Source organism: Scyliorhinus torazame, chromosome 14, assembly GCF_047496885.1.
Source record: "Scyliorhinus torazame isolate Kashiwa2021f chromosome 14, sScyTor2.1, whole genome shotgun sequence".
NCBI classification, from domain to species: domain Eukaryota; kingdom Metazoa; phylum Chordata; class Chondrichthyes; order Carcharhiniformes; family Scyliorhinidae; genus Scyliorhinus; species Scyliorhinus torazame.
In genome coordinates, this window is record NC_092720.1 from 25,313,910 (window position 1) to 25,328,604 (window position 14,695).

The 14,695-nt window shown below is 47.0% G+C and overlaps 1 protein-coding gene across 1 annotated transcript in view; it reads left to right on the plus strand.

The window, feature by feature from the left end:
- Positions 1–14,695, plus strand: part of mindy4b (MINDY family member 4B) — a 151,435-nt gene that overhangs the window by 97,031 nt on the left and 39,709 nt on the right. Inside the window, exons 5-6 of the mRNA XM_072473847.1 lie at positions 7,452–7,571; positions 14,059–14,156. Of these exons, the coding sequence (XP_072329948.1) occupies positions 7,452–7,571; positions 14,059–14,156 (218 nt within the window). The remainder of the gene's footprint in view (positions 1–7,451; positions 7,572–14,058; positions 14,157–14,695) is intronic.

Consider the following 14,695-nt stretch of genomic DNA (forward strand, 5'->3'; position numbering starts at 1 on the left):
CTGGATGGACTTCATCCGAGGGTCTGAAAAATAGTGGCTGGTGAGATAGTTGCTGTGATGGTTTTAATTTTCCATAATTCCCTCGATTAAGGGGAAGGTTCCATGAGACTGGAAAATAGTAAATGCCTTTATTCAAAAAGGGATCACGACATAAAGCAGAAAACAGGGCAGTTAGCTTTACATCTGTCTGAGGGAAAATGTTAGAAGCTATTATTAAAGATGTTATCGCAAGGCATTTGGGAAAATTCAGGGGTAATCAGGCAGAGTCAACACGACTTGTTGAAAGGGTAACCATGTTTACCCAATTTATTTGGAGTTCTTTGAAGAAGTAACATATGCTGTGGATAATGGGAAACCAGTGGATGTGCTGTACTTAGATTTCCAGAAGGCATCTGATATGGTGCCACATCAAAGGTTATTGTGGAAAATACAAGCTCATGGTGTAGGGGGTACATAATGGCAGAAGATTGGCTAAATAACTGGAAATAGAGAGTAGGTATAAATGGGTCTATTTCTGGTTAGCAAGATTAGATCAGTGGTGTACCACAGGGATCAGCGCTGGTGCCTCAACATTTTACCATTTAGATAAAAGACTTGGATGAAGAGACCAAAATATGGGCGAAATTCTCCGGTATCGGCGCGATGTCCGCCGACTGGTGCCCAAGACGGCGCAAATCAGTCGGGCATCGCGCCGCCCCAAAGGTGCGGAATGCTCCGCATCTTGGGGGGCCGAGCCCCAACCTTAAGGGGCTAGGCCCCCGCCGGACGAATTTCCGCCCCGCCAGGTGGCGGAAAAGCCCTTTGGTGCCCCGCCAGCTGGCGGGGAAATGACATCTCCGGGCAGCGCATGCGCGGGAGCGTTAGCAGCCGCTGACGGCATTCCCACGCATGCGCAGTGGAGGGAGTCTCTTCCGCCTCCGCAATGGTGGAGACCGTGGCGAAGGCGGAAGGAAAAGAGTGCCCCCACGGCACAGGCCCGCCCGCGGAACGGTGGGCCCCAATCGCGGGCCAGGCCACCGTGGGGGCACCCCCCCCTCCCAGGACCAGATCGGCCCGCGCCCCCACCCTGGACCCCGGAGCCCGCCCGCGCCGCCTTGTCCCGCCGGTAAGGTAGGTGGTTTAATCTACGCCGGCGGGACAGGCATTTTAGTGGCGGGACTTCGGCCCGTCCGGGCCGGAGAATCGCGCGGGGGGAGGGGGCGCCAACCGGCGCGGCGCGATTCCCGGCCCAGCCGAATATCCGGTGCCGGAGAATTCGGCAACCGGCGGGGGCGGGATTCACGCCAGCCCCCGGCGATTCTCCGACCCGGCGGGGGGTCGGAGAATCTCGCCCATGGTTACTAAATTTGCTGATGACACAAAGATATGGTAGGATTGTAGATGTGAAGATGAACCAAGGAGGCTGCAAAGGGATAGAGATAAGATAATTGAGGAGGGGCAATGACCAGGAAACAAAGATGACCAGAACTGCATGTATTAAGATTCCGTACAGTTTGACATAACTTCCCTCCTTTTTCATTCTATCCCTCGAAAAATAAAACCACAGCTCGTTTTTTTCTAATGACCTTGCTAACCTCTGGCTCAACTTGCAATGATTTATGTTTTTGTCCCCCAATATCCCTCTGCTCCTTTACCTCATCTAGACTTGCACCTTCCAAGTAATAAGTGCCCTCCTTATCCTTTCTACCAAAGTGTACTACCTCCCGTTTACCTGTGTTGAACTTCGTTTGCCAATAATTTGGCCATTCTGCAAGTTTATTCATGTGTTCCTGTAATTTGTGGCAGTCCTCATCAGCATTGGCCACCCACCCAATTGGCTCTCATCCACAAATTTAGAAAGTGTGGTTGATTGCTAGATCCAACTAATAATAATAATAATCTTTATTGTCACACGTAGGCTTACATTAACACTGGAATAAAGTTACTGTGAAAATCCCCTAGTCGCCACATTCTGGCACCTGTTCGGGTACACAGAGGGAGAATTCAAAATATCCAATCCACCTCACAGCACATCTTTCGGGACTTACATATTGATAAGCTGCTTTACTGTGATTGGACTCACTTAAGTCAAACTGTTTGACTTACCTTCAAGAAACAATGTAAAATAAAGAACATGTCATGCTGACCCTTACAATAGGTCAGCAATCTTGGCTTAAACTTGAAATTATCGCGCCACTCTCGTTTGCTGTCAGACCGCGTTGCTTCTTTCCCTGTTCAAAATATCCCCTTTCCCATCGTATCTATCTGACTCGCCACTGGCCATCCACAGCCTGGAAAGAAAGGTTGGCTACAAGAGCAATATTGCACGGTACAAAGTATTAAGTGCACAGTGGTCCACTGTGTGGCCCATAAGGTCAATACTGGTCCTTCTGCTGCATACAAGCCTCCTCCCACCGCTTCTACCCCCATCAACATATCCTATCATTTCTCTCTCCTCCATATGCTTATCTGGCTTCACTTTAAATGCATCTATGCTCTTCACCCCAACGACCCTTGTGGCAGAGAGTTCCACATTCGAACCACTCTCTGATTAAAGACGTTTCTCCTGAATTCTTGACTTGATTATAATAATAATCTTCATTGTCACAAGTAGGCTTACATCAACAGTGCAATGAAGTTATTGTGAAAAGCCCCTAGTCGCCACATTCCAGCGCTTGCTCGGGTGCCCAGAGGGAGAACGCAGAATGCTGCCTCTAGTTCTGGCCTTGCCCACAAGTGGAAACACCTTCTCGACATCTTGGGCGGCACAGTGGCACAGTGATCAGCATTGCTGCCTCACAACGCCAGGGACCCGGGTTCGATTCCGACCTCGGGTAACTGTCTGTGTGGACAGTTAAAAAGATTCATTACCCAATTGGATTAAGTTTGACTGTTAGCGAAACAGCTTTTTCTTCTCCTACTTTCGATGATTTTATCATAGAATCAGAGAGTTTACAGTGCAGAAGGAAGCCAGTCGGCCCATCGAGTCTACACCGGCCCTTACAAATACACCCTACTCAAGCCCAAGTCTCTACCCTATCCCCATGACCCACTAACCCCCACTTAACCTTTCTGGACACTAAGGGCAATTTAGCGTGGCCAATCCACCTAACCTGCACGTCTTTGGACTGTGGGAGGAAACCGGAGCAGCCGGAGGAAACCCACACAGCCACGGGGAGAACGTGCAGACTCCACACAGACAGTGACCCAGCCGGGAATTGAACCTGGGACCCTGGAGCTGTGAGGCAAGTGTGCTAACCACTGTGCTACCGTGCTTTTTTTTTTAGAACTTTCAAATATTTTTAGAACTTTATATCTGGGGAAATTTTTTAAAGTTAATTTATGGAATGTGGGCATCACTGGCTAGACCAGCATTTATCGCCCAGTAAAAGAGAAATGTTCAGAGAAAATAACAAAAAATGGAGATGGATCTTCGATTCCTGGAGTCTCCAGGCCAATCCTGGAGGGTTGGCAACCTTACTCACCTGCAGCCTGGGTCCTTTTCCGATGCTCGGCCCTCACCAGCAGCAGCTACCAGCTCCCAGTCGTGTGGCTGAACAAAGAAGGGCTGCCAACCTGTGATTGGCCAGCAGCTCTTGGTTGGTATGTCCTCCGCCCTGGGACGAGGGACCCCGGGGGTGGCCCCGCCACTCAGCAGTTGGGTTTCTGATTGGCCCTTAATGCAAGGTGACGTGGGACTCTCACAGGATCTCCAGCCACTGGGGAGGGCCCCCATCGCCTACATTAAATTGTGCCCTCTATTCTCATTGTCATCTTTGGACGTGAGTCCCCACCACTAAACCACTTCCATATCTGCCCCACTGTAAACACACAATATTTTAAGGTACATTTTCCGAAGAGGCTTTCCAGGTCTCCTGATGTAACTTCAGTGCAAATCCCAGAGAAAGGATGTAGATTAGCACAGGACTTCCAGCAAACCTGTAGACTATCAAAAGACTAAGGTGCATTTATATAGCATCTTTCACAACTATCTCAAAGTGCTTTATAGCCAATGATGTACTTTTGAACAGTAGTCACTGTTGCAATTTAAGAAATGCAGCAGGCAACATGTGCACAGCAAGCTCCCACAAAAAGCAATGTGATAATAATGGCCAGTTAATCTATTTCCATAATGTTCACTGAGGGAACAAACATTAGGCAGGCCACCTGGGAAGCTCCCCTGCTCTTCTTCAAAATAATGCTATCTATTGTAACCACCTGACAGCTCGGGCAGGCTCGTCATGACAGCTCATCTGTAGGGCAGCACCTCTGACAGTGCAGCACTCCCTTGGGACGGCACTCCAAGCTCAGACTACATTTTGGGTTCAAGTCTCTGGAGTGGCAATTGAACCCACAGCATTCCGACTTCGGGAAGAGTCCTGCCCACTGAGACCACGCAGCGGAATTTTGGCTCAAGCCACAGAGAGGAAGAGACCAAAAGACCGTTTCAGGTCACCTGCTAAAGTAGACAGCTTTAGGAGGCATTTTCCGATCTGTTCCAAGTACTTTATTGACAGTATCAACAACAGTGCCCCTAGCACTGAACCCTGGCATCCATTACTGGCTCTTTGCCACGCTGGCACGCCTTCTGTCACAACCACTTGTTACTTTCCCTGACTGTGCCAATGTTCAGTCGACCTCAGAGGCTCTATTCAGTTTATTCAGTTCCCCGTCTATTAAACCCCCTCGCATTGAACTACAGACAGGAATATTTATTGTAATTTCAAGAGCCCTTTTGTGTTGGGGAGTGTGCAGAGAATGGAAAACCTCGCAAGATAATATCTTAGTGCTGTTAGTGTAGCTGTTTCCATAACCCGTGTATGATACAACCGTCTTGAAATGACTGCCGCTATTGTGTTACACAATTGTGTACTTTACAGTCGATTAGAAATGTTATAACATCAGGTTCCTAACCCCACACACTCACCTCAAAGCGCAGAGAGGCTTTGCTGTCCAGTTAAGTGTTTCTCTGAGTTTCTGCACTGTATGTTCTATGTTCTAAGCACTTGGATGGACAATTATGCATTTCAATGAACAAGACCTTTTATGACTAACCACTTCTTAAAACTAAAGGTCTGAAGTGGAGAGATGAGAACCTTTTTTTAATCTGTTATGTCATTGTTTTGTTGGGATATGTGAAAGTGTACATACTCAGCAATAGCATGATGGGAAAAATAGCCAACTTATGTAACAATGTATAAGAAAGCTGTGTCAGCTATTGCCAAGACCAGACCCTGATAAACTAGACGAAGCTTAAAATCCACATAATCGTATCATACAAGGCCAGAAGAGGGAAAATAGTGCCTGACCTTATTAAAACCTGATAACAAAGTCACGATCTAGGAATGTCCTAATAACACAACCTCCTCATGACCTAGGACCATCTGCGTCAAGGCATCACGAAGGCAGAGGTGAAAGCAAAATAGGACCATGTCTTAAACCCTCTAAAGACAAAATACTGCAAATAAGCCGAGTCAGGGTCTTTCCATGACAACATGTTTGGTTAGAAGTTATGACTGTATTGATTCCTTATTACTGATTCCTCACTACTGATTACATTTTTGAACAAGGTTTGTTTTTGTAAAATGATACAGCTTTTGTATAAATATTGAACGTTTTCTCCATGTCTTTGCGAGCTTGAGAAAGAATGAGCAGTTTTGCCTTAACTGCTCTCTCTCTCTTCAAACTGTAGCCATACTGCGTGCAGACTTTGGTCAATAAAGACAAAGTTATTTTTATCGAAACAGAGTTGTAAAGTTGTTTTCTTCACAGTCTCGAAGTAGGAAAGATTTCCAAGACAACAGATGTCACTACCTGTAGCGGGAATTGCTTCGGCACCATTAAGCAGCTCTGTAGAAGTTACCAAGACGTCTTTGTTGACATCACTGAACTTTTTACATATTTACAGTGGAGGGTACTGGTATGGAGATGACTCCACAGCATGTCCCTAAATGTTGCTACCTAGCTCTACACTTCTGACTAGGTCAGATCCCTTTTTACATCACTAGGGGGCAGTACTGTACTCAGTCCCAGATTAACACTTAATGAACCAGATGCTCCTACTACAGTTATGATCTGAAATGCAGAAGCATGATCAATGGTAACTTTCAGGGGTTATATGTACTTGGAAAGGAGAAACTTAGAATTACGGGGGATTAGCTCGTATGCTACGAGCTAATTGGTCCATCCCCGTAGACCTCGTGTGGGTTACAGCAAAGTGATTCCACAAGATGCCGACATGTTTTGTTTTTGAGTTTCACCCACTTAAATCACAGAATAATACAGTGCAGTAGAGGCCCTCCGGCCCATTGGGTCTGCTCTGCTGCATGAAAGACATCAGACCTGCCTACCTAATCCCATTTGCCAGCACTTGGCCCATAGATTTGAATGTTATGCTGATGTGATAATGACCAGATAATCTGCTGTTTATGATGTTGATTGAGGGATAAATATTGCACAGGACATCAGGGATAACTCCCCTGCTCTTCTTTGAAACTGTGCTGTGGTATCTTTTATGTCCACCTGAGGACATTTAGTTCAATGTCTGATCAAAAAGATGGCACCTCTAACAGTGTTGCACTCTCTCAGTGCCAGCTTTTTTCTTTTTTCTTTGTGTGCCTTAGTCCTGGAGTGGGACTTGAACCCGCAAACTTTTGGCTCAGAGGTTAGAGCGTGCCACCGACCGAGCCGTAGCTGACACGGAAGGAGGCCATTCAGTCCATCATGCATGTACTGGCCAATTGAGCTACCATTTTGGGATTGGAAACTAGATATAAAATGGATGCCTTGAACGTTGCGGACGGGAGTGTGGGGGGGCCGCAAGCCACGTTCATATGTTTTGGGCCTGTTTGATTACTGGAAGGAGGATTTTAGGGTAATCTTAAAGTGGTGCACGTGAAACTGGACCCGGGCCCTCGGGAGGCCATATTCGGGGTGTCGGACCAGCCGGGGTTGGAAACGGGTGCGGAGGCAGATGTTGTAGCCTTCGTCTCATTGATCGGCCGTCTCCACCCTGTGCCCTGGCGTGGCGGGTGGACCTGCTGGAATTCTTGACTCTTGAGAAGGTCAAATTTGAACTGAGGGGTAGGATGGAGGGATTCTGCAATTCATGGGGGTTATTCATTATGCACTTTCGAGAATTGGATTACATCGAATATTGGGGGGGGGGTTGCTGGGAGGGCTGGGGGGAGGGGGACTGTATGTGTTAATGGTGACTATGGGTGATTCCTGATTCCTTTTTGTCATTTCTTTATGTTAACATGCGGGCTAATGTTTGGTGGGAGGATGGGATCGTTGTTATTGATATGGGGATTGACATTACATTCTTTACTGATTATTGTTTATTGTTGGGTGTAAATGTGGGAGAAAATGTGAAAAAGGAGGAGAATAAAAATATATATTTTTTTTAAATGGATGCCTTGTGTATCTTTAACGATTGCTTTGTGATGACTTGTGATTTCCTTCCAATGAAGGCGTTACGGAAGGTTCTGTTTGGGACGGCATTTCAAGTTTTCAATTATGAATGGAAGAAATCCCACTTCAAGTTCCGGGACCCTTATTCAGACTTGGCATATGCACTGGAGGCAGAAAGGGTCAGTGTTCGTAAAAACTGTACAAAATATATTTTTGGTTTGGGCTTGTCCCTGGGTCACATCCAGAAACCCGTCACCATGCTTGAAGCCACCAAACTAAATTACTGAGAAATCCACTGATGTTTCCCATTATGGTGTGTAGGCTTTGGGATAACAACTGCTTGATGGAAGTTCTTTCTCCACATTAACTGCGAAACTTCAAGATGCTACCAACTTGTCAAGGGCAGCTAGGCATGGGTAATAAATGCTGGCCTTAACAGAATTACTCACACCGCAAGAATGAACAGTGACAGGAAAAGAATCCCATTTAATTGGCCTGCTCAATTTCAAAAGTAAGTCGTTGTGCGAAACATTTCATTCTGACGGTTCGATACAAATGAAAATATTAGCTATTATGCTATTATGGGGGCAATTCTCTGAGCCCCGCGCCGGGCCGGAGAATCACCACAACCACGCCATGACGCCCCGACGCCAGCGCGTGATTCTCCGAGCCGCGGGCCGCTGGAATCGGCGGGGCTACCGATCCTCCGGCCCGGATGGGCTGAGCGGCCGCGCGGATACGACAGAGTCCCGCCGGCGCCGTTCACCCCTGGTCGCTGCCGCCGGGAACGCTGCACGAAGGGCTGGGGGCGGCCTGTGGGGCGGAGAAAAGCGATCCTTCACCGGGGGGTGGGGGGGGGCCTCCGATGGGGTCTGGCCCGCAATCGGGGTCCACCGATCGGCGGGCTGGCCTCTCCCCCCCTCCGGGCCTACTTTCCGGCGCAGCTGGCCTCTGAGCACCGAGTCGGTTGAGTCGGGGGTCGGCGCGTAGACGAAGTCCCCCACGCATACGCAGGTTGACGCGGCCCAACTGCGCATGCGCGAGTTGGCGCGGCACCCATTTGGTGCCGGGGAGGGGGGCTCCAGCGCCGTGCCGGCGCCCTGTGGGGACAGAATCGGTCGTCCCCGTGCCCGCTTCGCGCCGTCGTGAAATGCGACGGCGTTCACGACGGCGCGAACACTTGCGCTCCATTTTGAAAAATCCCCCCCATAGTCTTTGTAAAATCTTTTGATATACTGAACTATTATTCTCATTGTCTGCTCTGGGCTAATATACATAGAAACATACATCGAAAATAGAAGCTGAGTAGGCCGTTCGACCCTTCCAGCCTGCTCCGCCATTCATTATGATCATGGTTGACCATCAAATTCAATACCCTGATCCTGCCTTCCACCCATAACCATTAATCACTATGCTTCCCCTTCTTAATCAATCCCTTTGTCCAGCTTTGCTGAATTTTAAACTGCTCTCAATCCTCAGGTCTATTGCTTTTTCTTGCTCATTTGTATGCTTCTTCTTTGAATCTAATACTATCTTTAATTTCCCTTGTAAGCCATAGTTTGCCACAGTTCCCTTTCTACTCTTGCGCCAAATAGGAAAAAACAACTTTTGGAGTTCACCTATTCATTCCTTGAATGCCTACCACTGCCTGTCCACTGTCCTTCGTTTCAGTAATGATTCCCAGTCCGTCATCGCCAACTCATGTCTCATACCATCATAGTTACCTTCATTGAGATTCAGGACCCTGGTCTCAGAATGAACTACCTCACTATTTACCTTCATAAAGAATTCTATCATAATATGGTCATTCATCCCCAAGGGTTCTCTCACAACTAGGCTGCCAACTAATCCTTTCTTATTGCACAACACCCAGCCCAAGATGGCCTATTCCCTTGTTGATACCTCAACGTATTGGTCCAGAAAACCATCTTGTATACACTCCAGAAATCCCTACTCTATTGTACTGTGACTAATTTGACTCACCCAATTCATACGCAGATAAAAGCCACCTATATTCACAAATGTTCCTTTATCACACGCGTCTCTGTTTTCTTGTCTAATGCTATTTCCAACATCACCAGTAGAGTTTGGTGGTCTGTACACAACCCCCATGAATGTTTTTTGCCCCTTGGTATTTCTTAACTCGACCCATACAGATTCCACACCTTCTGTGCTAATATCTTTCCTCAATATTGTATCAATATCTTCTTTAATCAACAATGCAACTCCACCACCTTTTCCTTGCTTTCAGTCCTTCCCAAACACTGAATAGCCCTCAATGTTTAGTTCCCATTCTTGGTCACGTTGGAGTCATGTCTCCGTAATCCCAACTATATGATACCCCTTCACAAGTATCTGCGCAACCAATTCATCCAATTCATTTTGAATGCTCCGAGCGCTCAGGTACAAACCTTTAAGGCTAGTCCTTTTAACGTTCCTTGCCCTGTACTTACTAGTCTTACTGTGTTCTTATTTGATTCTGACCCTTGATTTCTCTGCCTATTACTTTTTTTATTCTCCTTGCTGTCTTTTTCTCTTGTTCCTGATCCCTTACATAGGTTCCCCACCTCTCCCCCACCTCCAACCCTGCCCACATGCAACCCATCCAGTTGTACTGGTCCCACCTTCCCCAGAACTGGTCCTAATGCCCCAGGAATCTGAAACCCGCCCCCTCACGCCATCTTCTCAGCCATGTATTCATCTTATATATCCTGTTCATAGAATCATTGAATTTACACTGCAGAAGGAGGTCATTCGGCCCATCACGTCTGCACCGGCCCTTGGAAAAAGCACCCTACTTAAGCCCACACCTCCCCTATCCCCGTAACCCAGTAACCCCACCTAACCTTTTTGGACACTAAGGGCAATTTAGCATGGCCAGTCCACCTAACCTGCACATCTTTGGACTGTGGGAGGAAACCGGAGCACCCGGAGGTGACGCAGACACGGGGAGAATGTGCAGACTCCACACAGACAGTGTCCCAAGCCGGGAATCGAATCTGGGAGCCTGGAGCTGTGAAGCAACTGTGCTAACCACTGTGGTACCGTGTCGCCCATGTTGTTTCTACTCTGACTAGCATGTGGCACTCATAGTAATCTTGAGATGACTACCTTTGATGTCCTACTTTTCAATTTGCTTCCTAGCTCCCTATGTTCTGCTTTTAGGACCTCATCTCTTTTTTTACCTGTGTCGTTTGTACCAATGTGTGTCACAACAACTGGCTGTTCACCCTCCCCCTACAGAATGTACTGCAACCACTCTGAGATATCCTTGACCCTAGCACCAGGGAAGCAAGATACCATCCTGGAGTCTCTTTTGCGCCACAGAATTGTTTTATCTATTCCCTTACAATTTAATCCCCTATGACCATTGCATTTCTGGGTCTTTTGCTCCTCCCCTGGCAGAGCCAACCATGGTACTACGAATGTGGCTGCTGGTATCCCTGAGAGGCCATTCCCCTCAACAGTATCCAAAACGGTATATCTGTTTTTCAGGGGAATAGCCACAGGATATTCCTGCGCTGCCTGCCTAGTCCCCTTGCTCTGCCTGAGCGTGAACTTGCAGCCAGAGTGGGAATTGATATGCCATATCTATAATGGTCACCCTTTATAGAAACCCATCTGATTGTCAGTCCAAATGATTCACACTGTCAGTTTAATCCCCAGCTAGGAAGCTGAAAATCTGCCCCTCCATCCTCATAAGGGTAACTCCATGATTACTTAATTCACAGGGACAGTGGTGGGCCATTCAACCCTTCATGCCTGTTGCCATTTAATTGGTTCATGGCCAATCTGTAACTCAACTCAATTTAACTGCCTTAGCTCTGCATTCCTTGCTAATAAAAACCTGTCAATCTCAGCAATAAAATTGTCCTTAAGCATTCATGAAATTTTGGAGGAGAGCGCCTGATTTCTGCTACGTCTTGTTTGGAACAACGATCGTGATTTCCAGCTTAAATACCCGAGTTCTAATTTAAGTATATGTACCCTAATTCTTGAAATAGTCCTTTTTTTTATCTACCCTGTCAAACCCTTGTTTACCACCTCAGTAAGATCATCCTCAGGCTTCTATACTTAGTGATATAGTGGTATTGTCACTGGATTAGTTATTCAGTGACCCAGGCTATTGCTCTGGGGATCTGGGTTCAAATCTCACCACGGCAGATGGTGAAGTTTGAATTCAATACAAATCTGCGATTAAATGTCCAATGATGACCATGAAACCATTGATGTATAATAATAATAATCTTTATTGCCACAAGTAGGCTTACATTGCAATGAAGTTACTGTGAAAAGCCCCTAGTCGCCACATTCCGCCGGCTGTTCAGGTGCACAGAGGGAGAATTCAGAATGTCCCAATTACCTGACAAGCACGTCTTTCGGGACTAGTGGGAGGAAACCGGAGCACCCGGAGGAAACCCACGCAGACACGGGGAGAACATGCAGACTCTGCACAGACAGTGACCCAAGCCGGGAATCGAACCTGGGACCCTGGCGCTGTGAAGCCACAGTGTCATCCGCTGTGCTACCATATAAATGCCCATCTGGTTCATTACTGTCCTTACCCGGTCTGGCCTACATGTAACTTCAGATCCTCTTGATGGACAATAAATGATGGCCCAGCCAGCGATACCCTCATCCCATGGACAAATAAAAGAAACCCTCAAGCCGAGCACAATAGCCGAGGTTGACACTAGTGCAGTACTGAGGGAGTGCTGCACTGACCGAAGCTGCCATCTTTTGGATGAAAGGTTAAACGCAAGCCCTGTCTGCCCTCTCATGTTGACATGAAAGGGGGTTCACCTCAAATTAACCAACTCAAACTGCACAACCATATAAACAATGAGAATAATGGTTCAGCAAATTTAAGTGATTTTACAAAAGACCATTCACCATACGAGATAATGGGGTGAATTCTCTGCCAGCGGGTTTCCCGGCAGTGTGGGATTCCTGCAATGGGAAATCCCATTGGCCAGTGGCGGGAACGGAGACTCCCGCTGCCAGCAACGACGCGCCACCAGGAAACAGGCGGCTGGGGAGGCGGAGAATTCGCCCCAATATTTCTATTTGTATAGAACCCTGTCCAATGAAACACCTCAAAGTGTTTCGCACAACAACTTACTCTTGAAACAAAAACAGAAAATGCTGGAAAAACTCCAGCAGCATCTATGGAGAAAGAAAAGAGAGTTAATGCTTTGAGTCCGTATGATGTTTCTGCAGAACTAAAGAGACCGGGAGAAATGTGTTAGATTGTGCACAGTATAAGAGGGAGTGGAGCAACTGGAACAGAGTAGAAGGTCAGTAATTGGTGGAGAAATTGCAACAAAGATGCATGCGTCATGAGACAGAGGAAGCGTTAATGGCAAGTGAAGGCGCCAGTAGTGGCATAAAGGTATCAGAATGTGATAATGGGAAAATAAAGGTCATTGCTCAGTGAAAGCAAAACTAAAGAAGAAGTGACAGATGGGGTTTCTGCATTGGGACAAAAAATGCTCTGGATGTTTAAAAAGGGGGGCAATATGTGGTAGAGAGGTCACAGTGTAAAGTTGTTGAACTCAATGTTGAGGCCTGAGAGCTGTGTCATGCCTAATCGGAAGGTGAGGTGGTGCTCCTCCAGTTTGTGTAGGGCTTCACTGGAACATTGCAGCAGGCCAAGGATGGACATGTGGGCGTGAGAGAAGGAGCTGAGTTAAAATGGGAAGCGATAGGAAAGTTGGGGTTATGCTTGCGGGCTGAGCGAAGGTGTTCCGCAAAGCGGTGACCCAGTCTTACTTTTGAAATTGAGGCAGACCAGTATGATTATTTTCATTTTACTGTTCGTGCTCGGATAATGAGCGTTGCTGTTAAGGCCAGCATTTATTGCCCATGCTTAGTTCCCCTGGAGGATGTGGGAGTAAGCCACTTCATCTTGAGCTTCTGCAGTTAATGCGGAGCAGGTACTTTCCACCATGCAGTTGGGCGGGAGTTCCAGGCGATCAATATGCCTCCAAGTCGGGATGATGTGTGGCTTGGAGTTAAGTAAAGTACCTGGTTCCATGATCCTTAACATATAGCACAGAAACAGGCCATTCAGCCCAACCAATCCATGCTGTTCTGTATGCTCCACTCAAGCCTCCTCCCATCTATCCTTGACAAAATTTGCTATCACAACCCTCTCTTCCCTTCCCCTCCAATGGTTGCCTAGCTCCGCTTTAGCTGCATCAATAAAATTTGCTTCAACTCCCCCTGCAATAGCACATTCCCCATTCTTTTTGAAAATAAATCTATGGTTCCAATTAAGGGGCAATTCACCTACCCTGCACATCGTTTTGGGTTGTGGGTGTGAGACCCTCGCAGACACGGGGAGAACGTGCAAACTCGACATGGACAGTGATCCTGGGGCCGGGATCAAACCCGGACCCTCGGCGCCGTGAGGCAGCAGTGCTAACCACAGTGCCACATTCCACATTCTAAACACATTTTTGGGGTAAAGACGTTTCCTCTGAATTCCCGATTAAATTTATTTACCCTTGTGATCCAGGTTTTGGTTTTCTGGTACATTGTCTAGGCACAACCATTTATCTATTTAACTACTTTATGCTCATCTGCCACATGAATAGGATTGTAATAAATAGTACCAACACTATTTTATAAATGTGTATCAATAAATATTCATTCTTTCTTAAGGGTGGTGCAAGATCTATTCAGATGGCAGTACAGGCGTATGTCATCAAGTACTTACTATTCACCAGAAATAGTGACGTTGAATGCAACAACATTAAACGGTAAAACAAGACTCTCCCCTTGACTTATTAAGTAAACACTTGACAATAATTGTGAGCTTTTATTGATTGTTCTCAATGAGTGTTTAGATGCTTCCATCCTATCTGGGACAGGGGCCTTTGGTTAAGATCCAAAAGAAGAATGTGAGGACGATTGGAAGGGTTACTAACAGGCTTGCAACTGCCTTGGCACACAGGGGAATCGATCTTAAGCAAGCATTAAATCCCCTATTTATATATCTTAGACATAAAGAGCGGAATGCTCCCAAAGAATTTCTATGTGTGGTCTCTGGCAAGAAACTAGGTGTGATTCCCCCTTGGTGGATCGGCGCGAGCCAGATTGCAATCCACCCACGCTTCAAATTTTTTTTTGGAGTCAGATGTGATTCGCTCCATGAGACCCGAACAAGCCGACAAAACTGGACCCTCAGAGATCAAGGGTGTCCCGATCTCAGAATAACACCCTCTTCCCCCAATTGCTGGCAAGACACCACCTCTACCAATCGCTGGCAAAGCCCCGCCTCTTCGGGGCCCCCCTTTCA